We start from the raw sequence: 27047 nt of genomic DNA, 5'->3' as shown, positions 1-27047 counted from the left end.
TTGATAAATATCCTCTGGGGAAAAAGTAGTAGCGCATCTGGTTATGACAATGACTATACCTGTAACAAAGTGCATAATATTTTTAGTCCTAATTTCTTTTACATGCACACATGTAAAACACTTCTCAATTTTATAGCAGTTAGAGCTTTTTTTTTCCTGTTAGCATTAAAACAAGACTACAGATGTATTTACATTTATATTTGACTTTGAGGCTAATTCTCCTTTTCCCTTTTAAATAGGATTCAGATCTTCGTAGTGCACTTCTGTTAGAGCAAGCAGCACATTGCTTTATAAACATGAAGAGTCCCATGGTCAGAAAGTTTGCATTTCATATGATACTGGCTGGCCATAGGTTTAGTAAAGCAGGACAGGTGAGTATTATCTTTCCAGATGGAAAATAGCAGTTTTCTGTATTCATCTGAGCAGCATGTTATTATGGGAAAAGATGCTTGGCTTCTGGTGTTTTTATGTTAGTTAGATGTATTGAGCTCAGTAATCATGTAAAAATGATGTCTGCATTGATCTTTTACATCTGTATTTTGAAGTGATGCTGAGGATCACTGACTTGAAGTTTAGTGATGTGTTTTTGATTTCTGAGTTCAACTTTATACCCAAATAAAAAAAATCTTATATCATACTGTATGAAGTAGCATCTCATGAAATGTTTTATAATAATGTTTTATAAATATATAATATTTATAATATAGTAACTGTTTTAATAGCTGTTTTGCTAACAGCTGTGAGAATAATAAAATTTAGCCCATTTTCCTTCCAGTGAAGAGGTCAGTGTGTATGAATAGTTAGTACACAACAAACTGGCACCTAGTTATGACTGCTTAGACACAACTAAACCAATGCAAATTGTTTCTACTTTCACTCATATTACTGTGTAGGCAGCTTTAACTCTGATAAACTCTATTTGAACATGTCTTACACGCTTAATAGTTGTCTCAGTTATGTAATGGACTCTACAGACAACTTGTGTGATTTCTTTTGAGGTTAGTCAGTAGAGTTCAGTTATGAAGCTGTAATCTTGTATGTACTGCAGGGCTGTTGCTTAACTTGCTGTGGATTTTGTCTTATGTGGGTTTTTTTGAAGAACAGCAGTTGAATGGTAATGAAAGTTCAGTTAGTGAATGAAATATATTAAATATAGCTATGTCTTGAAGCTTGGCAATAGATCTCTCCAACCTCTAGCAGCCTATTCTAAAGCAACACAGAACACTTTTAATAAGTAGTCTTCTCTTATTTGTTTTTAACTTACTGCCTGTTACTGCTATTGAAATACATGAACTTTGTGCAAGGTGGGCACTGTACTGTAGGAACCAACAGTACTTCTGTGCTTAAGTTAATATTGACCAGATAATGTGAGGTACAGTTGTGCAAACACTGTGCTTAGCATAGTGTGGTTGGTAATACTTTTGACTTGCTGTTCAGTCCCCTTGGCACTACAATTACAATGTTTGGTTAATATCTTATTTGCTTTTATTTTTTTGCAGAAAAAACATGCCTTACGTTGCTACTGCCAAGCCATGCAAGTTTACAAAGGAAAAGGCTGGTCTCTTGCAGAAGATCATATTAACTTCACTATTGGTCGTCAGTCATTTACACTTCATCAGCTTGATAACGCTGTATCTGCCTTCAGGCATATTTTGATCAATGATAGTAAACAACCTCCAGCTCAGCAAGGAGCTTTTTTGAGAGAGTATCTCTATGTTTATAAGGTAAATAAATTTTTTTTAATTCCTGGAGTGGTCAGCAATTCTTTTTAGAGTAGTTATATATATTATGTTATAGAATGATTTTCTGTCATACCTGCTTTGTGTCAGGGTCATTTTTTTCCTTTAGATTTCAAAAAACAAACTTGCTGTATCTGATGTGTGCATTATGACTCCTCAAATGTGTTTTTATTCAGTTAATGTTTCATTTTGAGGTTCATGCCTGAATTGCAACTTGTGACAGATCTCCCTTAGAGGAAAGGGATCTGTTTTGTTTTGATCTCTATAAAAAGTTGTAGGGTTTTTTTTAGTAGATATTTGTTAAAAACTAGATAGATGTGTAACTTGCTGATGCCACTGATAAAAAATACTTGGACTTGATCCCTGATACTGTGGTGCCTGTTATCCCCTATTCCTCCCACGTTTAGTTTTAAGCTTCGCATCAGTAGCAGGTTTTCTGAATTATAAGCTATCTTTCAATTATTTAACATTTAGCATAATTCTTATTGGTACTGAAAATTGGGAAAAGTGGATGTTCTTAAAGCTGCTGCATTTTGATTATTTGCTTAAGGCAAATAATTTCTGATCTACTTTCTGAGTAGATAAATAATCTACAAATTGCTTTTTCTATAGGGAAACATAAATTCATTGTTGTCACAAATTCATAGGCAGTAGTCTTGCTTTCTTTTTCCTGTCAGCAGGAGGATGCCACCTTTTTAGTGCGTTGGTGTGAGTTGGGTTTTTTTTGATACCTTGAATTTCTACTTGACAGGCTACAAAACTGTTGAAGCTGCTGGTAATAACAAACCCTATCCAAAGTGCAGGTTTTTGTTACAGGCACAGTTATTTGTCCACAAACATGCTTTATGGCTGCCCCTTACCAATTCAGCTGCAAGAGATTAGCATGAATGTTGCTGTAGAAAACTGTGTTGAATCCAGCCAACCTCCTCTGGTACCACCAAGTGCTCCCTATATGTGTTGTAGTAAAATTAATCTATTTTAAACTGTTAAGTAGATAATTGAGTTAATGTGAATGTTCATGGGTGATTCTGTATTGCAGTATATACCATATACCTTATAAGGTGTTTAGTACTGATAACTCTATACTACTTGTAGCCTTGCAGCTACTTTCTGTCTTTAAGCTTGTAAGTAGAATTTATGTCATGTTTGCTAACTTGTGGTAGAACCTTTTTGAGACTGGTGGTTAAGGCCTGCAAGTCAGCTGTGCTCAGTCTGTGTAATGGTGGTGGTATAGTGAACATGTCTAACACCAGATTGGAAAAGCTAAGCTTCATACCATTAAGCTTGCAGAAGCCATGGATCCACAACATTGATTAGAGTGCTGGATTCAAATCTTCATTCTTTTTTTTTGTAAGGTCTTCATGAGCTTTAAGATACTATTGAGAGAAAATATTATTTAAGAGTGTCAAGGCAGAATAAACTCTCAAAGCAGTTAATATGAAATGATGCAGTTAAAAGTATTTACTGCTTAAACATCAGTTGCATAATACTCAGTCTCCTTATCATTCAAACACTGCCGATGTGCAGCAAGTACATCAGGTACATATGTAATGGCATGACGCTGTTTTCCTCCTTTACTCCAGAATGTAACCCAGCTGTCACCTGATGGTCCCTTACCACAACTTCCTTTGCCATACATTAACAGCTCAGCAACACGTGTTTTCTTTGGACATGATCGAAGACCAGCGGAAGGTTAGAAAATTTTGTTAACAGCTTTAAATCCCTTTCTATAGAAGTAAAACATATGTAAGTTCTAATAGAATCTGTTATCTGAAAACTAATGTAGCAAGGTAACTTAAGTAGGATTTCAAAAAGAAAAGGTTTGGCTTAGTAACTACTCTCTAAATGTCTTCAGGCTTCCTGTATGGATATATAATCCACGTAGGCAAATGTGCTGAATGCCATTTTTTTCATAGCTTGTAGACTTCAGTGCAAGTTTGTAATGAACTTCATGAAAGGGATTTATAATGTTGAGCAAATGTTAAGTGCTAGTGCCAGTACTAGAAATGAGCTTTCAAGTTAACTGTCTCTAGGTTGAAGTGTTTGGAACACTGATTCCTGAATGTAAAGCATCTTGAGTGGAAATTCTTATGTAGACTGTGGGACTGAATGTTGGCAAAAGGTGAAAATAAACCATAAGCTGAGTATGCCACGTAGCATACTAAAATCATGGGATTCCACAGTTCGCAAACGAAAATGTACTCGATCATCAGTATTGTCTTCCATACGTGCATTTCAAAATATCTGTCAATCCAGTTGAATAATGTGGAAAGTGATGCTGACTGAGAAAACAATTATTTTTTTTAACAACACCTACCAAATTGTTAGTGCAGTCCTTTTGGCAACTGTTGAGTGCCACCGCTTGCCTTTTTCTTCCTAGGTGAAAAGCAAGCTGCAACGCATGTAAGTCTGGATCAGGAATATGACTCAGAATCATCACAACAGTGGAAGGAGCTGGAGGAGCAGGTTGTGTCTGTGGTCAACAAAGGAGTAATACCTTCAAACTTTCAACCGACGCAGTTTTGTTTAAACCGCTATTCAGATAACTCCAGATTTCCACTTGCTGTGGTAGAAGGTAAAGCTGGAATTTAGTTATTTAACTCACTTTATCCCTGGATTATATTTGTACAGTGTTTCCTATACTGCTGTAGATTGAAACCAGGGTTTTTATGCAGTTGGCCTTTTGAGTTTATTGAGCTTTCAGATTGTGATGGGGGTAGCTCGTTCTCATTATTTTCTTGCACTCCTTTAATAGAACCTATAACTGTAGAAGTCTCCTTCCGAAACCCACTGAAGGTTCCGCTTCTGTTGACTGACCTTTCACTGCTGTGGAAATTTCAGCCCAGAGACTTCAGTGCTAAACATGAGGGAGCAGTAAAAGATCCGGTAAGGAAAAGAGTTTTGTCTTTTTCAACCTAAAGCTGACAACTACATTTATGGAATTTAAGTTTTCAAATTCTCATAGTGTAAGAACAGTTGACTTAAGTGTAGATTTAAAAGAGGGGGAGGAAGGAAGTTAACTACTATGAATCTTTATGAATATTATAATGAATATTATGAATATTTCCCATATGCACAGGGCTAAGCAACCAATTTAAGTTTTTCTGTAACGAGTATTGTAAAGCCTAATGCAAAGCAAAATACTTCAACATCTTGTTCTATGTGTGGCATACCTATTAAGCCAAAATAGGCACCTTGACCAACAGAAATGACTGGCAGAGTTAAGAAACAGGCTTAGATAAAACATTTCTTAGGCTCACTACAGTGAATGTAGCGAAGACTCTGTTCTGAGAAATGGTGCTGATGCAACACAGGAGCATCTAGATACCTCTACTAGAATTTAAAATTAATATTTTTAGTATTTTGGGTGCTCTGCTAATTACTGTTTAATTTGACACTTAAACTAATATTGCCAAAACTTCTCTTTTAAGGACTCTAAATACCATATTTTTAAGATTTTAATGCATTCTAATAGGTTTGTATTACAGTAAGATACTTAATCTGGGTTCTTAAACAAAACTTTTTATAGTGTAGTGATCTGTAGACATGCTGCAGGTTAGACACATGAGTTTTCGTACGAATAAGTCTCAATGATTACCATACGTCTGCCCTTCTATCTGGTCTATACTACTACTGTAATGATACAATAAATACTTCTGTATCAGTGAAAAATATGTTTGAGCCATTTCTAATCACCAGGAAGTCTTAAATTTCTCTCTTAAGTGTTTGCTGAGTTCTCAGCTGCTACTTCAATTCAGAAAGCCGGTTTGCTATCTGAAATATAAAGGCTTTCTTTTTCCTTGAATATTCTAGAAGTACTGCAATAAATAATATTTAATGACATTTTTTCTGCTCAGGAGTAATATCTGAAAAGGTTTTTCTTTTCAGGGAACATGTGATGATGATATGATAGGAACAGAAGCAATAGCAGAATTTCTAATTAATAGTGAGGAGACAAAAATGGTAAGTAGTGTACATTATTCAATACTGAAATGACCATTTTTAAAACTTTAAGATAGGGTAGAGTTCAGACTCGCAACCTGAACTTGTGGTAAACTTTAGGAAATGTTACTGATGTATGAAGAGGTGGATCTCTTAAATCTTATCCATGCGTAAAAATAGCCAAAAGGAAAATGTAATAGAATGAGAGGCATTGGGCATGAGCTGAAATGTGGAATGTTCTGTCTGAACATTAGAAAATACCCTTTACTGTGCAGGTGACAGGGTATTGGCACAGGCTACCCAGGGAGGTTGTGGAGTCTCCTTCAGGGATGTTCAAAACCTAGCTGGGCAAGCAGCTGTAGGGGGCCCTGCTTAAGCAGAGTTTTTGGACAAGGTGACCTCTGGAGGTCCCTTCCAACTGAAGCAATTCTGATATTCTGCCTCTGTTCAAGTTCATTTTTGTTACAACTTAAGATTCTTTCCTAATGTAAAAGACACTTCCCAATAAATGGCTTAGTTATTGTCTGTGGTTGCATCTAATGCAACTATAAAGTATCAAAAGTAGCCATGATTCGCTTAAATAATTGGACATTTAAATGTAATAATACTTTTTAAGTAGCAACAACAACAAAAATTTAACATATCTCCACAGGCGAGACTAAAGCTCTTTCCCCATCAAACAGGGGAGCTACATATTCTGGGAGTCGTTTATAATCTTGGCACTGTTCAGGGTACTGTGACATTAGATGGGATAGATCCTTCTATTGGATTACAGTCAGGTAAGTACATTGTTCCCTCGAGTGTTTTTCTGGAAAGGGGAGATGTGGATTCCAAAGAGTAGAACTAAATCCCGTTTAATGTTAGACTTATGTTGCAAGGTCTGTCTTCAGATAAAGAGACAGAAATGGAAATAACTGGAACACGAAAGTAATGAATTAACACCTGTAGGAATCCTGTGAGAAAGGAAATAACTTCTGCCAGATGCATTCTTGTGCTACTTTTAAATCTATGGAAATTCTGAAACTTTTAAATCAAAGTGCAAACATTCCATCTGGTGTATCTGTAACAAGTTTTGACTTCTTTGCCATTTATTTATTTATTTTTTCCCTCCCACTTTTTCAACTTTTCTAGTGTTGCACTAAAGTTCTTGGTATAGATAGCCACACTTAAATTTAACTGATAGTAGTTCTTTTTGGTTTTATTTTCTTTCCTTTATATTAATGTATAAATGCTTTAATTGTATGCTGCTTTATCTGCTTTAAGATGTTCATCTGACACTAAAGAAAACTTAGTTCTTGGATTAAATGAGGAGTAAAGTACACACTTGAAGGTGTCTAAAAGAAATAATGAAGCTTGATTAGGTATCTCTGAAGTGGAAATCTTATGGCTAAATCTCTGGAATAAAGATCATTTGAAGAGTGGTGGCCTGTTTTTGAAAGGAAATGGTTGATGCTATTTTTCTTCTAGCTTGGGAATCAGAAAATTGAATTAATCACATTCACTCAGCTGTGTTCCCACTCAATCTGGTGTTGCTGTTCTCTTTGCTGCCAGGATTGTAAGCAATCATAGAGGGCAGTTAGTTTACAACAGTGCGTATCTGGCTCTCTTAACTTGCAATAACAGTGCATTCTGTGTCACTGTAGTTCTTTGTCAGTGATACTGCTTCATCAGTCCACAGTGACAAAAAAAAAAATTGGGAAGTTCTGATCACTTTTTAGAAAAAGTTACTTAAGGTATTTAAAAAAAAAAAACTTTTAAAAATTCTTTCAGGGAAATTTGTCTCCAATGGGTTATCTGTACGAGGAAGACAAGACTTAGAAATCCAAGGGCCTCGACTTAATAACACAAAAGAAGAAAAAACATCTATTAAGTATGGACCTGATCGACGCTTAGATCCCATTATTACAGAAGAAATGCCTTTGTTGGAGGTATGCAGTAATTTTTTTAGTCATAGGTTTGAGTAAATTGCTGAATTGCTACAGTGTTTCAAAGAACAAATTCATAAACCCTGTTAATGTTTAAACTTTTCATGCTAATTTATGATCTGTTAGTGCCAAGTCTGTTTTGTTTTCCAAGAGAAACTTGAAGTCTTCCAATTAATGTTGTTCTGAAGTTGTCCCTTTAGAATGTTTAGTTTGCAGCTTTTATAGCCTAATAACTATGGGATATATGCAAGGGGCAAATATGGTTTTTTGGTTTGTTTTCCATAAGTCCAGAATACTTCAAGTTGGTTAATGAAAACTGTGATTTTTTTTTTTCTTTCTGGAGTTATTAAAGCGGTCTACCTGGTTAATGGCAGCACTTCTAGTTTAAGTACTTTGGTTATTTTTTATGCCTATTTATAATTTGGTTTGATGTTCAGAATCTTTTCCTCCCGTTCTCTCCAATACAGGTGTTCTTTATAAACTTTCCTACAGGACTTCTCTGTGGAGAAATCAGAAAAGCATATGTAGAGTTTGTAAATGTAAGCAAGTGTCCTCTTACAGCGCTGAAAGTTGTGTCCAAGCACCCAGAATTTTTTACTTTTGGTGCAAATACTGCTGTTCTAACACCACTAAGTCCTTCAGCTTCTGAGAACTGTAGTGCTTACAAGACTGTTGTGACAGATCCTACCTCTGTGCGTACAGCACTGCTATCTTCAGCTTCTTCTGTAGACTTTGGGGTTGGCACAGGAGGTCAGCCTGAGGTTATACATGTCCCACTTCCTGACTCGATTCTTCTTCCTGGAGCATCAGTGCAGCTGCCAATGTGGTTACGGGGACCAGATGAAGAAGGAGTTCATGAAATAAACTTTTTATTTTACTATGAAAGTATTAAAAGACACTCAAAAATGTGGTAAGTTATCTACTTTTTCCCTATCCTACTCACTGGGCTGTTAATCATAAGCACATAAGCATGAGCTTTAAACTTACTGAGTTGCAGGTGAAGATGTTCAAGTGGCTTGTCTGTAGTTTTAAAATAATATTTCTACAGTGTTATCTGATTTCTATGTGAAGTTATATGTGAAGTTTGATTTACACACTTTTATGGCTCCTTTTTGGAATATTCTTGTGACACTGGGCAGTTGAGTTTGATACCACAAGCTAACAGTATTTACATTGAATTGAACTTTACTTATTCTCAAGTTCTGCCCTTGTCCCAGGTTATAAAGGCTCAGGAGAACTTTTTGAAGAACTAGTTTCTCAGAAGATTCTGGAGTAAATAGTTATTTGTTCCAGAAAGTGAAGGCATCAGCATTTAGAAAGCCATAGCAAAGTTTTGGCAAACAGATAAATTAAGAAATGAAGACTCTCTTCTTCCTTTCTTCAACCCTTCTATACTGTTTTTACAAGACTACCTTACAGTTGTTACAGTTCAAAGCTAGAGCTGAAAATTAAGTTTTAACAAGCTTTATTTAGTTTTCAGCCTTGTAGGAAAACTGGTTGTAGACTTAATAAATGTAATTATTTAATTTTCTGGTGGTAATTCTACTACGGAGCTGCATGTTAGATTTGTTTGTTGGGAGAAATGTGCCTCAGCCTGTATTAAGTAGCAGCATGGTCTAGGAGGAATGCATCTGTAGGGTCAGGATTGGGAATCTGTCATAGTATAGTTTCAGGAAGATGGTGCCTTAGGTGAGCTGTAGTCCAGAGTACTTAATGTCAGCTTGTGGCTGGAGCTTGTCAGAAATAACCAGGAAAACAAGGAAGCCAAGCTCATGTTATGAGACTGCTTTATCACGTAAACCAAAGCAAAGTAAGCTGAAGATGGTCAAGAATAGATCAACATATTCCCAGAATCAAATTACAAGTTGTTCCTTCATCATTCCTTCAGACTTAAACCTGGAGTTTCAGAAAATGCAAATTTTCAATTGTCTTTATTCACTTTTCCTACAGGTTAGCGTATAGATTTTTTGTTGTTTTTTTTTCCAAAGAATGGAGCTTATTTCTCCTTTGATTTTATAGAATTCTGGAAGTGAGGTGTTAGAGAAATGGAATATCGTTACATAGAGACTGTATTTATTCCACACTGTATTGAAGTTTTCAGGGAGACTTAAATGAAATTGTCTAATAATTGTTGTGTAGACTGACCATGATTCTTAAATTTCTAAAAGGTGATTTAATTTGTGCCACTTGTAAGTTTTGCTGATACCTATATATCTCTGAGGATTATCTGCAAAACTTAAGCTTATTCTATGGATTATGACACTATATGAAATACAGTTTAGGAAATGATTGATTTTAATTTTTTTTTGCCCTCTTGAGACAGAGGTATTACGCAGGCTTATTTAGCAGACGGTATGTGTCAAATGTGTACACACCTCTATTTCCTTATGAATGTTACTGTAGTGAAAAAGCTTGTGTTTTTTTATGGAGTCCAAGAATAGGAGTTTACTTATCTTCAGTAATACAGGAAGATAACTTCTACAGAGGTCTTGCTGGCCTCAGGGTTAAATGCCTTTGGAAAGAGGCAGAATAGTGCTGGTTCTATAAGTAAACCTTGAAAAGTCTAATTTTGTCTGAATGTGGTGAATTCAATAGGATTCCGAGAGCTTTAGTGAATGTTTCTGCAGGAAACGTGTCTAACTCCTAGCAGGCCTTCTATGGTTTATTTGCTGGAAAAACTGTATTTTATGGTGACATTAAATGGCCCTAATCACTTCCCTGTGTCTTGCCTGAAATATTAACAAGGTATTTTTTAGCATGGTATCATGAAACCACCATTTCTCAGTACTTTTGAACTGGGCAAGAATCTGTGTATTTGATAGGTGCCTGTGCAATGCAGTATGATTGTTTAGTTTTCTGTCAGAAGTGTGTAATGGAAAAAGTCATCTTGATGACTGAGGGAAATGAATTGTCTAATGACATTACTATTGATGAGAAATGTAAAAGCTGGACCTGATGAAGTGTTTTGGACAGCAGTCCAGGTTCTTCAGAATGTCTTTCTCCTCTTTCCCATTTTCTAGTCATAGAGTACTAAGGCACACTGCAGTTATTTGTACTAGCCGGTCTCTGCATATTCGAGCTACTGTCTGCAGAAGTAATGCACTTGAAGATGAAGAAGGCAGAGGGGACAACATGTTGGTGTTTGTGGATGTAGAAAATATCAATACTGTAAGTTCTTATTTTTAATACTGATGCTGTTCTTAAGCTCAGAACATGTGTAAACGTCTCCAGTGGAACCAACACTTAAAACTTTTTTGTACTATAAGTTTGACTGGAAACATTAAGCAAGACTTTCATACTTCATTGTTCCAATTAGTGTTAGTGCTTTCATTCCAACAGTAAAGCTATGTCTCAGAACTCTGTGGGAATCTGCTATATAACTATCTCTACTCCTAAATGTATGTGATCTCAAGCCTTTTTCTTTCAGCTCCTTTTGGAAGATTATTCCAAAGTCATGAATGTTTTTGATGTTCATGACTTTCAAAATAGGTCTAAATGAGACAATCTGCATTGCTTCTCTCAGTGCTGCACCCTCAGTAGAATTAGCGAATACCTGAAGGAGCCTTCTGTGTTCACGAGTTTAGTAAATACAAACAAATTTTTGCAGGTACAGTGGAAATGCAGACATATCTGTTGTGGTCTGTTGGTTTAGCAGAGCAGATAACTGTATTTCAGTTTTTCTCACCATGCTGGTTCAAACTTACTCAACTTTTTTTGGTTAAAATTTATTCCCATTTTTTTCAACCATAAAGCAAGATAATTGAATGCACTGCTTATTAGAATTCCTGGACATGTAAACAGTGGTAGAAATATGGAGCTGATTTGTCATTTTGTGTTGTGTATGCTGTGGTTTTTCTTCAGCTACTAAGGTGTGGAGGAAGGAATGTGCTATAAAGCATTTGTCAAATTTACAGGTGGCACTATGTGAAACTTAATTTTCCATTCTCATCTCCTCCTTCCCGTGAAAGAAAGCCAACTCTAAATGTTGTTTTTCATCATATGTATATATGTAATAAAAATCCTGAATTCCTGGGATTTAGGATCTTGCAAGGATGCTGAAGTGAAGTAATCTTAGAAACTAAATGACCTTGTGGACAGTGGTCTCTGTTAGGTTTTTTTTATAGTTGCTGTAGTCTAAAATGCCACCTTGGGGGAATTTTTCATTGGGATTTTCTTTCTTTGTGTAGTCTTATTTACTAGAATTAAATTTCTTGGATTGTTTCATATCGTAGTGCGTCTTCAGTCCCTCCTTATCTCTCCTTTGTATTGTATTGCACATGGTTTGGAATGAGGAGTTAAATGGAGTTTCTAGCCATGCCATTTTGTGACAAATGCTTACTTTGCAATAAAGAACTTGACAACCATGACTGATCTTATCTGACATCTTTTTTTTTCCTTCTTAGAGTGAGACTGGCGTTAAAGAATTTCACATAGTACAAGTTTCAAGTAATAGTAAGCACTGGAAGCTTCAAAAATCTGTTAACATCTCTGAAGACAAAGGTGTGTATCCCTATTATCAAAAGGACAGCAAGTCCAGCTTCTGCCTGATGAGGAGACTAGTTTTACAAGGAGTTGAACATTGGGAATAACTCAGTTGTAAAAGTTGTATGTCCCTTTTGAACATATTAAAGTGACCTTAAGCTATACCTTAATTTTAAAAAGTGAGCTTAATTTACAGGTAAATTATTTAGGTGGTCTAGAAAAGTACATGTCTAGATTAGCTGATAAGTTGCCACACAGGAGTAATGTTTCACAGCACTCCTTTCATTTATTTATAATCATTGTGTTTAACTGATCAGTAGAATATTTGACAAGTGCTCTATTCAGTTATTAGAAATATGCCACAATTGCTAGTACTGTGAATCCTGCCTTATCCTGTGAATCCTAATAATTGTTTCTTTTTGAAAACACAGACGTGGGCAACAAAAAAGTCAGCTGTTAACTGTATCTTTAATGGTATCTTTACATGTATGCTGATGCTTTTTGTACTTAAAAATGAGTCTAAATATGTTGTCTTACTGCATTAATAATGAAGGTGAACTAGACATACTTTTTGTCATCTTTCAGTTCTTTCTGTCCATCTCCTTTATATATTACAACGCACGTTTGCTCTAGAAGTAGATGAGATAGGTTAGCAGGAGATCATTTGCTTGAGTAGATACACTACTTGAGTGTGATCAGTGTGTTTTTTATCTGTGAAGTTCATAGGCTGATTTGTTGTTAACAAGGGATTCTATGTGATTATGTTGAGGGGCAAAAAAAAATTTGCTACTTTCTCTTTCAGACACTAAACTTGCTAGCAGAGAGAAAGCAAAGTTGTGCTTTAAAGCAGTGAGATGCAAAAACTCAGAAGGTAGGTTTTTCTGAATATGATAACACTTATGAAAAAATAGCCAATGTTATGTTGAAATTGAGACTTGTCATGATGCTGAGAGGTTGCTTTCTTTTCTTATCCCTTAGAAAATTACACATTTGCAGACATCGTCTTTGGAAATGAACAGGCAAGTGAACTGGTGCAACTACATACTTGTGCAACTATCCTAGTGAAAGCCTTTTCTTAAATGTAAAAGCATGAACAACTCATTTTACAAAGAAGATTATAGGGTAGTCTGGTATTTTTGGTTGCTGACTCAACAGTTGAAGTCTTCTAGGAGTGCATTGAGATGCTAGCTTTTTTTCTTTCTTTTCCAACTCTTAAGAGCAGTTCTCTAGTAGTTACCTAATAGAAATCATAATTCAGAAAAATGAAATTCACTTTTTACTCAGATAAGTTAAAACTTCAGTTTACTCTTGGTACATAGAATGCTTTTTCAAGACTTGAGAAAACTGAACATTGGTATCAGTTCACAAATCTGCACTAAGATAGTGTATGTGGTTAGGTTGGTATCAGTACTAGATTGCTTGTTCTCTATATATACATCTGCCTTTTAAAAGTCAAAGAAAAACTGCTTACTACAATTTCATTTATAAGCATACAGATTTTAGAGTTTAGGACTACAGAGTTTAGGACTAAAAAATTTGGTTAAGCTTCCCTAATGGACTTCAGCTTTTAAGAAAAGGTTCTCTCCACTGGGGTGTTGCGGAGGGGTCCTTCCTTTCTAGCAAGTTATGCCTAAAGTAGTTAATTTTCTCATTGAGTGTGAGTATTCTGCTGAAATTAGCAGCTCTGCAACAGTATATTCTTGAATGCCTTACACTTTCTAAATGGAGGGATTAGGAACCTAAAGTTTACTTACTATGTTTTTTCCAAGTAACATTGTAATCAATCTTAAAACCACCAGTTCCTTAGCAAGCTTTTGGTGTTTGGAAATGCTTAGCACAAGTGATGACCCAGTACTTCTGGCTGTGCTATGTACAATATGGAATATACTCTGCAGTTTCTGGTCACTGTTATTGTTAGCTAAATTGTTAGCTAACTGTGGTAAATGCTTCTAGTTAACTAACCTGAGGAACGTATTATAAGCAGTAATGATTTGCATGTGAGTTAGCCTAGAGGGGTTAGTTAGGAGTTAGTTAGTTAGCCTAGCCAACTCTTTGCCACAGTTGATCATGTAGTGGCATGTCTGGTGGAAATAATTGAAGACCTTATTTTTAAGTTCAATCCTTGTGGTTTTAGGCCAATGGTCTGTAGCTGTATTCAGTTATGTTTCCTTGGTAGTACTGATCTCTGAAAAAGGGCAGACATAGTAATCAAAATGTGTGGCATCCTCTAGCTTTGCAAAGAGCTGCTTGAGAATGGAAATGAAATACTATGATTTCTGGTTAAGGATAAAGTTGTGTCAGCTTGCATCCCGTTTGAGACCTTTTCCTCTTTTTTTTTTTGCAGATAATAAGTTCAGCCAGTCCATGTGCAGACTTCTTTTTCCAAAGCTTATCCTCTGAATTGAGAAGAACTCATGTGCAATCTCAAACTCATGCATCTCAACGGGCTGTGAAGCAATCATTTGATGAGGCAGTCAGATTGATACAAAGATGCAGTGAAGTGGACTTGAACATTGTTGTACTATGGAAGGTATGTATTTTTTTTTTAAGTTTTGCAGAAGTAGGTCATGAAAGTAGGTAGAAAATGATCTAGAAAATATAATATGGCACCTCGAACTTTCAAGCATGCTTAGAAAAATTTTATCTGAAGTTTTGTATAAAATCAGACTAATGAACTAAAGTGTTAGTAAGCAGAGGTAGTCTTAATACTTGTTAGATTAGTAACTGTACTTAAATGATTTTTCCAATGTCCTAAATGCATCCAGTTCTTAACGTTCTGTTTTTAAAAAATAAAATTCTGAAAATTGTGAATTTTATTATGCTTGCTTCTATCAGAATTGTAAGAATGTGGCTCAGTTTGCTTAAAAGAGGAGGACACAGTTATTCAGAATGCAAATAATGTGTATGGCAGTTAGCAATCTGAACGTGAGTTGTTGTGAGTGCTTACCAAGTTAAAAGTGTAAACATAAATATGTAAGTCATGCTAGCATTTGAACGACTCATTTTCCACTTCTGGAGAAAGTCAGTAATTCTGTATTAAGAAGCTTACCATTCTTAATGTTTTTTTGTCTGCTAATGTCTTTGTATTTTTTTAGGCATATGTTGTAGAAGATAACAAGCAGCTTATTTTGGAAGGCCAACATCATATTGCCCTTAATACAGTTGGGAAGGAGGCGTTTTCATTTCCTCAGAAGCAGGTAATCTACTATGAATTTTTTCTTAACTACTGCTTTTTTTCTTCCCAAGTGGGCTTGATGTGCCTTCTTGTAAATGGAAATAAGCGGAACCACTTCTTGTAAAACATAAGACTTGAGTAAGGTGCAGCTATTCAGTTGTTATATTAACTGTTCTGTTACTTCAGGCTGGATCTAAAGGGTTATTAATGGTATTATGTCAAGTTAGTAGTGAAATGATGGAATTATTTTAAGAGTTTCAAAATTAAAATTATTCTACACAGCTTCTAATTGAGGATCTTTATTGTAATATCTTAAACAGTAGAGCAGAAACACTGGGAAAAGTAGCAAGGCGTTGGAAGCTTCATTGGAATATATCAACTAATAGTTAACTATTTCATGTTAAATTTTTATAGCCTATTTGCTTATGTAGAGAAATTAACATCTGTAAGAAACTTGTGGGTATCACTTTGTATGTGAAACAGTAATAACTATGGAAGTTAAAAATAAAATGGTGTGAAAATATGTATGCTAGATACAATTTTTGCATTAAGATGACTAATATGCAGAACAAAATATGTCTAGTGTTCTGTTAACCTGTATAACGCTGTGTTTTCTTGCTTTGGTGCCAACTTCCTTATGTCTTCACTAGCATTGCAAGATTTTCCTTTTAGTCCTTTTGTATTATGGAATAGATGGGATGGGATATGTAGTTTGAGCTAAACTGCCTGCTCTTAGGATCCTTACTGAGGATAAAAGGAATATCAAGGTTGAATTTCTGAAGAGGATTTTTTTCTCTTGCAAAAGCAACAACAAAAACCTTTGCAGGTGTGAACTCAACCTATGCTGAACATTACTTTACTGTATTGGTCTAATTACATCTACTCTTTCTGGTGTTTTCTTCCCTCTTAAGATGTATGTGGAACAATCAATGACACTAAGTAGCTGAAGTAAGGAAGTAGAATGCTGTGAAGTTCTGCTCCTGATATCATTGAGGTCTGATTCTAGCAAGTGACTGGGGAGAGAAGCAGTAGGAACTAATTGCACTTGCATCCTAGAACAAACATGGCACTGAACATTAGACATGCTAGGGATGGGGGTTTGCACTCTTTTTTGTTGACTGTATCTAAATACTAGATGTCTTAATTGAATTTAGTTGCTTTGAAGTAAGTGAAATGAATCCTGTCACCAGAAACAAAAAGGGTCGAGATGTATCCACAATTCATTTTGAGGGTTGAATGCTACTGTTTTACAGATTATAAAGACCACATTTTCGACAGTATTCTTCTTACAACTGCAAATAGAAGCTGCATTGATTAACGTATTTGCATTAAGTGTAAGGAGCCAAGCTTCAGAACTTATTTGGAATCACTCTGTGCCTTGGAAGCAGAAATCTTTCTGCACTGTCATGCAGTTGAAATCTAGTTTATAAAGAGGATAGTGTGTTTTTTTTATTGTTTTAGTAAATGCTTAATTGCTATGTGCTCGTGGTAACCAAAGCTCAGTCTGAACTTGGACTTCAATACCTTGTAATCTCAGGGCTGCTGAGGACTGAGAAGTCTTATATACTCACTTTGTTTTGGTTGGTATTTTATGTCACAGGAGAGAAAACAAACTCCACTGAGATGGAAGATGAAGTAGAACCTTACAATCATCTAGGGTGAAAAAGATATTCCAGCTCAATCATAAACCTCACTTACCAAGTCCCATCAATAAACCATGTCCCTTGATGCATGAATAAGGCAACATTTAAATACCTCCAGGGATAGAGATTACACCTGTTCCCTAGGCAGCCCATTCCAGTGCTTAGCCACCCTCTCCATTAAGAAATCATTTCTAACATCTAATCTAAAGCTTCCCTTGTACAACTTGAGATCATTTACTGTCATTTCTTGCTTAAGAAAACAGACCAACATCCTCCTTGCTAAATCCTCCTTTCAAGTAGTTGTAGGTAGTGGTGAGGTGTCACCTCAGCTGCTGCTTCTCTAGACTAAGTAATCCCAATTCCTACAGCCACTCCTCGTAAGTCTATTTTTTCTACTCTTCTCATCAGCTTTGCTTTTCTCTGTATGCATTTGAGTAATTCCTCAATCTTCTTGTAGTGAGGGGCCCAAAACTCTAGACAGTATGCAGAATTTGGTCTCTCTAGTGCTATGCATGAGGAGGTAAATGCTTTACTAGTCCTGCTGACCAGGCTATTGCTGATGAAGGTCAGAATGCCATTGGCCTTCTTAGCCACCTGTGCACACTGCTGGCTCATACTCAATTGGCTCTTGACCAGCACCTACAGATTCTTTTCTGTTGGTCAACTTTCTAGCCACTCTTTCCAAGTATATACTGCTGGTGGTATCCCACAACTGTGGGACCCAGCATTTTAGCAACGTTAAATGTCCAGTCACGTGGCAACTCATCAGTTTAGATTGTCTGTGCCTCTATGCAAAGCCCTCTACCCTGAAGCAGATCAGCAGTCCTAACTTATCTACCTGGAAACTTACTGAGGGTGCCCTTGATCACATCATCCAGATCATTGACAAAAATGTTAAACTATCCCCAAGTCTGAGCTTTGGGGAATGCCGCTGGTCACTGGCAAATGGTTGAACTGAGCTCTGTTCACTATGACTCTTTGAGCCTGGCCATCCAGCCACTTCTTTGCCTAGGAAACTAGACACTTGTCCAAGTTGTGAGCAAACAGTTTCTTCTGAAAGAGAAACTGGGGGCAGTGGTTCCGAATGTGTTGCTAATATCCAGATAGCATCCACAACCTTTTCCTCATCTACTAAGCAGGTCAGCTTTTTATAGAAGATAGATTAGTCAGGCAGGACCTGCCTTTTATAGACCTATGCTGGCTGCTTCTGATCAGTTGATTATCTTTTATAATAAATAATTGAAACTTTGCAGCAGTTAAATATGTGGAGTGAATGAAGTAAGGAGTTTAAAGAATCCCTGAAATGGGATTAAATTAGGCTATGCAGAGGAAATAACGTACTTCATCTGTTAGTGTTTGCATATTCTCTTTCAAATACTTTGCTCTTGAATTAAGGTTACCCAAGCAGTGAAAAGGGATGAGGAAATCCCAAATTTAAACTGTACTTCTAACTTAATGTTTCCAGACTTCCAACAGTCAAACAGCATTTTTGTAAATCTGTGTTTATTCCATACTAGTCATCCAGCAAGGTTGGAAACTAGACTGTTCCTGGGCATCTTGGTCTGACATTATAGAAATAATCTCTTTTCTGAGGGCTCGACAGCAGAGGGAGATGGAGAGGCATGCTTTTAGTACAGTTCAATAAAGGGCTGCTCAGTTCTGCAGAATAGATGTATCTGCAGATTCTGAACAGTGGAGTCAACTAGGGTGCAAACGTTGCTCTGCATTTCTTGTTGTGTTTTCCCTTTTTATTGTTTCTCTTTGACGTTTTTTATTCTTTACTTGAGGAAGCTTTCTCTTCATGCTTTAGTAACCAGCAAAAGAACTGTTGCTTCTGGCAATGCAGCAATTTACAACAAAGAACAGTCTCACAATAGATTTGGAAAAAACATAAGGCAGTACCCCCTTCCCTTGTTATAATTTGCTTTTTTAATTTATATTTATAATTTATTTTTATGATTTATATTAATTTATTTTATTTTATATTACTCTAATCTTAACTGAATTCTTCAAATAACTTGCTCTTAATTTTGTGGAGGGTTAATTTCTATGTACTTACTGACTTCTGCTTTGTCAATTATTGTCTCTCTGAGACTAATTCTTTGCTTGCCCCGAAGGGTTTGGTTTGGATCTGTCCAAACTTCTAGGACCTGTCAGAGAAACAAAGCTTCAGTGAATATCTGTAGTAGAGAAGCACTAGATTTGTTTTCTTTGACATGTTTCTAAAGTTCTTCAGACTGGTAGATTGGTAATTGGGTGAGCTGATGCTTAATCATCTTAAGGTTTCTAAGCTAAGATGTTAAGACTGCTGACTGAGATGCAAGGACAGGTAACTTCTGTTTTGTTTTTGTGGAACACATTAATGCATACAACCAAGAGACATGGAATAGGCAGTAGGATGTGGTTATTCGTGTCCCCTAACAGCATAACTTGCCAGAATACTTGGTTAAAAACAAGATAAAACGTCTGGTTTACATAAAACCCAAGACAGCAGGGTTGAGGGAAGGCTTAGGATGTTTCCAGCAAAAAATTTATGCGTGTACCTGCATTAAAAAATGGTAAAAATAAAGTGAAATTCTATAAACATTTTACCTGGAAACTCAAATGCACATTTTGTTTTATTCCCATAGGAATCATAGAATGATTCAGATTGGAAGGGGCCTTTAAGATCACCTAGTTCCAGCCTCCTTGCTGTAGCCGAGGACACGTCCCTCTAGACCAGGTTGCTCAAAGCCTCATCCAGCCTGGCCTTGAATGCTTCCAGGGAGGGGGCATCCACAGCCTCTCTGGGCAACCTGTTCCAGTGTTTTACCACCTTCGCAGTAAAGACTGTCTTCCTGATATTTAGTCTAAACCTTCCTTTTCCAGTTTAAAACCATTTTCCCTTGTCCCATTGCTACCTGCCCTTATAAAAAGTCCCTCCCTAGCTTTTCTGTAGGCCCCCTTCAGGTACTGAAAGGCCGCTATAAGGTCCCCTTAGAGCCTTCCCTTCTCCAGGCTGAAGAGCCCCAGCTCTCTCATCCTGTCCTCATAGGTGAGGTGCTCCAGCCTTTTGATCATCTTTGTGGACTTCTTCTGGACCTTCTCCAACAGTTCCATGTCCTTCTTGTGTTGGGGGCTCTAGAGCTAGATGCATATTCCAGATGAGGTCTCATGAGAGCAAAGTAGAAGGGCAGAATCACCTTCCTCAACTACCTTCCTGGTGGTCACACTTCTCTTGATGCATCCCAGGATACAGTTGGCCTTCTGGGCTGCAAGTGCATACTGCTGGCTCATGTTAAATCTTTTATCAACTGACACCTCCAAATCCTTCACCTTAGGACTGCTCTCAAGCCAGCCTGTATCTGTGCTTGGGATTTCCCTGACCCAGATGCTGGACCTTGCACTTGGCCTTGTTGAACTTCATGAGATTGGCATGGGCTCACCTCTCAGCCTGTCCAGGTCCCTGTGAATAACATTCCTTCCCTCTGGCTTGTCAACTAGGAATTCATTGTATAATTATATTGAACTAGGTGTTCAATTTGTAATTATAAATGTTAAATCTCTTTCCTTCTGATAATGACAATGATAACTGTGCCTTTGGAGCTTACTGATTTTTCATCTTTGGATACAGATATGTTTTTAAAGCTGCAGGGTTTTTATCTGTTTAAGTTGGATGAGTTTGATTTTTTTCAATTTCTGTACTTGAAAACATATTTAATTTTGTTGTTCTGATCATGTTTGAAAGCACATTGACCTAATTATTGTGAGGATTGTTTTCGAAACTGAAAATTTTAGGCTGTCTGATATTCCTGAAGCTCTTCAAAATGATTACATGTGAATATACCATTTCCACCCATCTATTGGAAAGGATGAAATTCTTATGTTGAAAGCATCTTCTAAGATTGAGGGATATATTATGGGTGTATCTGTATGTATTTTGCTGCCTATTAAGTCTGTTATATAATGCAAAAGATGCACTGATTAATATGTAGGTTTTGACTTTTCCAACTAGAGTATTGTAGTTGCAGGAAAAATCTAAACCTGATGTGAAAAATACATGATTTCAGAAGTGTAAATAAGGATAACACACAATCTTGTTAGAGGTTTTTTGCCACTTTGAAACACTTACAGGCCTTATCTTTTTTTTTCTTTTGCAAGTACTGAATATATGAAGATGGGAAAACCATTCTACTTGGAACCATAACCTTGTGTTTTATTTTAGGTGTATATGTTTGAATTATGGCCTTCATAAATGATGGCTTTGGGCAACAAAAGGCTTTCTAAAAACAGCTTTACTAGCACAAATTGTACTGTTTGTGTAGCCATTGAGAGACTAATGTGGGAACAGTATGGTTCTGTTGGTACTGTCTATTTCGTGCTTCCAATTAAGAAACCCACAAACTTGAATGCTGCTGTATATCTTGATATTCCAGTCAATGTTGTCTGTATGGATGGATGAGATTTTCCAATTGCATCTAAACCATTTTTAAAGGGAGTATCTTAAACATTGTGATGGCCTTGTATGGAACATGTGGTTCTTGCTGTCTCCTTGCAAAGCCTCCGTGGACCCAAATAACTGGAGTGGGTCAAGAGGCTGGCTTTAGGTCTCAGAACTTTTGGGGTTTTTTTGCATATTTTTTTTTTTAAAGGCAAAACTTCATTTGAATTGGTGTTCTAGGAGCTGAGCAACGAAAAGCCACCTGTTTAATTTTTAGCTTAGTTTACTTCTAAGTGTAAATGTCTGAGTATCTTGAGGTTTTTACTTGATGCATTTTTGAAGGGAAGGTATAGGTCCCCAGGTGGATGTGGGCATCTTTTTTGTAGCCTTGATTCAATTTGTGAAGCTCTGAAGTCAGAAAGAAATTTAATGCATCTTTAAACTTAGCATTTTATTAGATGTCTCTAAGTAGCTATCTGATCTGTATGCAGATCTTGGTTACCATTTGGAAGTGCTTAATTCTTTCCTGAAGCATTAGGTGAAAGAATCACGTGCTAAATGTCTTGTTGTAGTCTTTGTTCCAGATTAAAAATAAATAAATTACAAAAACTAGACATTGAGCAGCTCAAATTGGAGAAACAGATATTGTTAGCTGAATCTGACACCTAGAGGGTGACTGGAATGAAAATTCAGCCCTGTTACAGTAAATCATTAAATCAGTAAATCTTGCTGCCTTCCAGTCTTTCAGTAGAGTAGTAGTATTAGAACTAAAGACTTTTGAAATATTAATAGCATTTTGCACTTTCACCAGTGAATGTTCCTGTTGTGTTTCATGATGTCTTTGTATATTTGTAGAGATAAACCTTCATATTTGTCTCTTGTAGGGTTTAAAAAAAATACTCGGGAGTTCTGATTGGGAGGACTTGGAACAGGTAATTCACTCTAGGGCACATTACAGTGTGTAGGATGTTGGCATGTGGTTGACGTGGGAGTTTGAGATAAATTAAAAGCAAAGACAAAAAACAAATGTGAACTCTAGAAGCTGGTGTTTATCATTCTGTTAATTTCAATCAAATTAGGTACCCATAAGGTAGAGAGGAAATACCAAATCCATTAAAACATTAAAGTAATATGAGGAAAATACATTTCAAACTAATTTCATTCATTTTCAAACTAATCTTCAATAAAAAAGAATTGCAAGGGTGATTGAAAACCTGTTTGGTTTAGTTTCCCTAGTATTTCAGCAGAGGTTTACAGATTGTTTGCTGATTTCATTGAGCCCAGTGTGTATGTTTGAGTCATGTTTTGTTGTCTGTACAATTTATCTTCAACTTACAAGGTACAATTCAGCAGTGTTAATTGAAAAATATTACTTTGTGCAGTGTACTGACTTATTGGTGTGTTTAAGTCTTCCTTCACTCTCTTTAATAGTAGTGTTGATTGCTGCAATTTTTTTCCAAAGGTGGACTTTTTGCAGAATAGGTTCATAAGGCTTTTTCCTCAGTAAATCCTGCTTGAAAGATAGGTTATGTTGAACACTGTTCAACAGAGTTCTCTACAACAGAGTGCTGTAATGCTGGACCAAATGCAGCCTGATTGACTCATTTGGTGTTGCATCTTTCTGTCATCTGATTTCTTCTGCTTTGGAGATTGGATTCATCCTAATCTTACAAGCAGAATCAAAGCAGTGTCCGTGCTTTACTTGGGCTTTCAGCTGGGAATGAGGAAAGGCAACTTGTATAGCACACTCTTGCAAATCTAATTTGTAAGATAGTCTGCCTTTTAAAATCCTTCTGTCATTGTTAGCATGTTGTCAAACTCTGTTTGTTTTTCCTGTGGATCTGTCTGGAAAACTTGGCTATTAGCTTTCCTTTTATTAACTTCCCAGTGTAGGTGATAGGCTTTTTAGGTTACAGCTGTTGAATTAGGGAGCTGTCTAAATGCTATCCCTGTTTCTTGAAAAGAAAAGAACCAAATCCCAGCAAATCACCACAACTCTAGTGTACTTTTGTGGAACTTGCACAGATGGTGTGTTCACGTGCAACTGTGAAACCTCTCTCAAATGAGGAGGTAACAGAAGTTGTATCACTTCTCATTTAGCATGCTTAAATACAAAATACATTGGAAAAAAGTTAAGCTTTATGATGCCATTGGCTTATGTTCCTGGAGTTACAGTTCATAATTAAAAACTTGTAAATTCTGATACTGGATTTCCTGTGTTGTTTCACAGTGCCTTGTTTCGATGTTTTAAGTGTCATTCTGAATTTATTCCAGGAATTACCAGAAACAGCACTCCTAAAGTTTTTTCGACCCGAAAGCGCACCAGTACCTGCAAGACCAACACCAGAGCAGCTTTCCAATCTTATCAAGACAAGTCTTCATTACCCAGAGTCTTTCAATCACTCTTTCCACCAAAAAAGGTTAGTGGGGTGTTTTATTTATGATCTTTTGGAATATTATTAATTTGACATAAATCCCATTGAGAGATCCAACACAGATCATAATGTATAAGACAAAACAATACGGGTGCCTCAGTTCAAGGAAGGCAGGGAGCTACTGGGGAGAGTCCAGTGGAGGGCTGCAGTGATGATGAGGGCCCTGGACCACCTCCCTTATGAGGAAAGGCTGAGAGACCTGGGACTGTTCAGCCTGGAGAAGGCTGAGGGGGAACTCCTGTCAGTGCTTGTAAATATCTAAAGGACAGGTATCAACTAGATGGGGACAGACTCTTTTCTGTGGTGCCCAGCAACAAAACAGTGGGCACAAACTGAAGCACGGGAAGTTTCTGTAGGTTCATGAGGAAGAACTTCTTTACTTTGAATGTGACAGAGCACTGGAACAAACTGCCTAGAGAGTTTGTGGAGTCTCTTTCTCGAGGTATTCAGTACTTGCCTGGATGCTTTCCTACAGATTCTATTATAGGGGGCCTGTGTTAACAGTAAAGTTATACTAGATGATCTCCATATGGTCCTTTCTAACCCCTACAACTGTGATATGCAGGAGTGAGACCCTCAGGAGTTCTTGAATGTGCTGCTTCAGGGATGTATAGGTAAATTGGAAGTTCAGTGTAGGAAAACAGGTTGTGGTTTTACAGTTTGCAGTTGTAGTTTTAACGACAACTGTTACCAAACCTAGTGAAAGCAAAATAAATGTTCTGAGTTTGTGTGTATTTTTTGGGGAGTGTCAAAGGAAGAAGCAGCATAAATACTTTGAACAGCTAGGCAGAATGCTAGCAGGTACTTCTAAGTCTTATGTTAAGAACTGTTATGTCTGTAATACCAGACTTGGTAAGATAATTGGAACTATGGGTGGAACTTCATTTAGAAATGAAAGTGGCAACAGTTTTAGGTCACTTGGGTCTCATCTCTTAGAAGAATCTCAAAATTAACCTGTCTAAAAGTAGACTGCTAGAATGAATCCGCTGCAGCCTGTAAAATCTTGGACTCTTCCAAAAATAAAATGTGCACGAACTCCTCAAGTTCATTTCCAGACATGAAATGTACTTACAGTTATAGCTATTTAGACTTGAGTTGTGTTTTTCTGAGAACTCTGCTGTGTTATACTTCCATTTACTTTAATTTCTGGCTATGTAAGTTGCTACCAGAGGTATTTTTTTATTTATAAAATCTCAACATTTTCAACAGTTTGTAAGGTGGCATATTTTAATAACAGCATATTTAATGGCATATTTTAATGACAATTATGAAGTGTGCATCATTCCAGAAACAAGTTCATGTCTTATTATATTTCCTGTACCTCTTTTCTTTTTGGTCAAGTTTAGAATATTTAACTGTTCAGCAATGGCAAAGGGCTTCCAGTGAAACAAATCACTTGTTGCATAAATAACTATTTCAGCTGCAGTAGTTTGTACAGCTGCCTGTTAATATCTTGGATTGCTCTTTCTGCAGGATTAGTTATAAAAACAATCATACTAATTGTGGACAAGAATACCTATGAACTCTATTCAGGATTAGGGCTTAAATTAACACTAAGCATATATACTGTCTGATGTGCAACTACTTCTCTTTGCAGCCTCTGTCTGGTACCTGTTACTCTCCTACTTTCCAATTGTTCTCAGGCTGTTGTAGATGTGATGATTGATTTGCGGCATAAAACAACAAGGTAATGCATTTATGTTGATTAGGAAGAAAAAGTTTTTTTTTTTAATTCTAGGAAGTCTTTCAAGTTTTAAGGGAAATAATTGTAGGCGGGCAGTCAAAAAGACTCAGTAACTTCCAGGATTCCAAGGAAGGCTGACAGTTAGCACTCTTGCATCTGATGACTGCTGGAATAGTAACTTAGTTTTGTAATTCCTGGCTTTTGAGAAGTTTTGAGAGAACATAAACAAGCTTCTGTGAGGAGCTGATGATGGACACAAAGTACCTTCTGAAATTTTGGAAAAATATTAAATGAAGGGTTTGTATAAACTGCTTATGTTTCAGATGCAGAGAAATAATGTTTGTTATCTTCTTTTTCAGCCCAGAGGCACTAGAAATCCATGGATCTTTTACGTGGCTTGGGCAAACACAGTACAAGCTTCAGTTGAAAAGCCAGGAGGTCTATAGCTTGCAGCTAAAAGCTTGCTTCGTTCATACCGGTGTCTATAATCTTGGAACCCCCAGAGTATTTGCCAAGCTAGTGGACCAAGTTACTTTGTTTGAAACAAGTCAGCAGAACTCTATGCCTGCACTGATTATTATCAATAATATTTGACCACTTCCTGAAAAATCATACTAAAAGACAAAATAAATCGGATTCTTTTCTTATATCGCTGGTTGACATTTTGCTGCAGTTTTTTGAAATAGCACCTCGAACATCTAACTTGTTACTAGAGATTGTGTAGAAAAGAAAATAGCAAAATACTCAGACTTGTCAATTTGTTTCTCAATGCAACGCACGTTGGACTGAAAATACGTTTATCCTTTTGTATAATGTATTTCTTCTCTGGTAATTAAGATATTCATAACACAAAGTAATCTTCAGCTCCAGATCTGAACATAGTTCTATGTCCTATGCCCTGTCAAAAATGCAGCTTGGCTGCTGCTACAACGTCCAGCATGGCGTGTTTCATATTTGTGGCTGTATTAGGGTATGGTTCAGGAAGAAACCCTCACTGGCTTTTTCCTGTCAAAAGCCGTTAGTCATCATAAATCCCAACCTTACCATGAACTTCAATAGGGTGTCTCCAAGCTGTTCCTGAATTCTTTAGTTTAAAAATTTGTTTTGAGTTCTCACGTTTAGGAAAACTGGTGACCATTGGAGGTTTACATACAAGTCCCACCTAGGGTGTCTCAAAAAGAATTTCTTCAACCAGTTTGAGTATTTTTCTCACTCATCTCAGCACAGGATGCACTATTTCACAACCATGAGATTGTCATTTAAATTGTCACTTGCTTTATTATGTAACTATAACAATTGATCTGTTTTAAAAATAAAATCTACTCAAGATTTTCAAGAAATGTATTATATTTATAACAAATGTACTGTAAATAGAATAAAACATACATCATATTCACTGTATGGTCCGTTGCCTTGGATTTTTTGCTTTCCTTTTATACAGTAGTAGTGATCTACAGGTGCTGATTTTTGTATGGGAATGCAATTGTGTACTATTTTATCCTCATCCTTTTTGCTCAGGTGGAGTTCTTTCCCTGTTGTCATTGTAGCATTGGTGTACATGGGAAATCACAGAGGTTGCTGTATTTGCCTTTTGAGTTCTTA

At 36.6% G+C, this 27047-nt stretch overlaps 1 protein-coding gene across 6 annotated transcripts in view; it reads left to right on the top strand.

Moving 5' to 3' along the window:
* The window catches only part of TRAPPC8 (trafficking protein particle complex 8), a 50105-nt gene extending 23259 nt beyond the window's left edge, over positions 1–26846 (top strand). For 4 of the 6 annotated variants that reach the window (XM_004939821.5, XM_004939819.5, XM_040695678.2 and 1 more), the window contains 19 exons: positions 240–371; positions 1500–1724; positions 3323–3431; positions 4120–4314; positions 4495–4625; positions 5628–5702; positions 6334–6460; positions 7452–7609; positions 8074–8516; positions 10627–10774; positions 12010–12106; positions 12891–12959; positions 13067–13107; positions 14433–14618; positions 15184–15285; positions 22211–22258; positions 23601–23746; positions 25359–25448; positions 25805–26846. In XM_004939821.5, the coding sequence (XP_004939878.2) occupies positions 240–371; positions 1500–1724; positions 3323–3431; positions 4120–4314; positions 4495–4625; positions 5628–5702; positions 6334–6460; positions 7452–7609; positions 8074–8516; positions 10627–10774; positions 12010–12106; positions 12891–12959; positions 13067–13107; positions 14433–14618; positions 15184–15285; positions 22211–22258; positions 23601–23746; positions 25359–25448; positions 25805–26039 (2757 nt within the window). In that variant the 3' untranslated portion in view covers positions 26040–26846. The remainder of the gene's footprint in view (positions 1–239; positions 372–1499; positions 1725–3322; positions 3432–4119; positions 4315–4494; positions 4626–5627; positions 5703–6333; positions 6461–7451; positions 7610–8073; positions 8517–10626; positions 10775–12009; positions 12107–12890; positions 12960–13066; positions 13108–14432; positions 14619–15183; positions 15286–22210; positions 22259–23600; positions 23747–25358; positions 25449–25804) is intronic. The other 2 variants (XM_015282601.4, XM_004939820.5) reach the window with 1 other exon arrangement.
* The last annotated feature ends 201 nt before the right edge of the window (positions 26847–27047 follow it).

Source organism: Gallus gallus, chromosome 2 (assembly GCF_016699485.2).
Source record: "Gallus gallus isolate bGalGal1 chromosome 2, bGalGal1.mat.broiler.GRCg7b, whole genome shotgun sequence".
Classification (NCBI taxonomy): Eukaryota; Metazoa; Chordata; class Aves; order Galliformes; family Phasianidae; genus Gallus; species Gallus gallus.
Note: the sequence above shows the minus strand (reverse complement) of the source record. Positions and strands in the feature narration are given on the sequence as shown.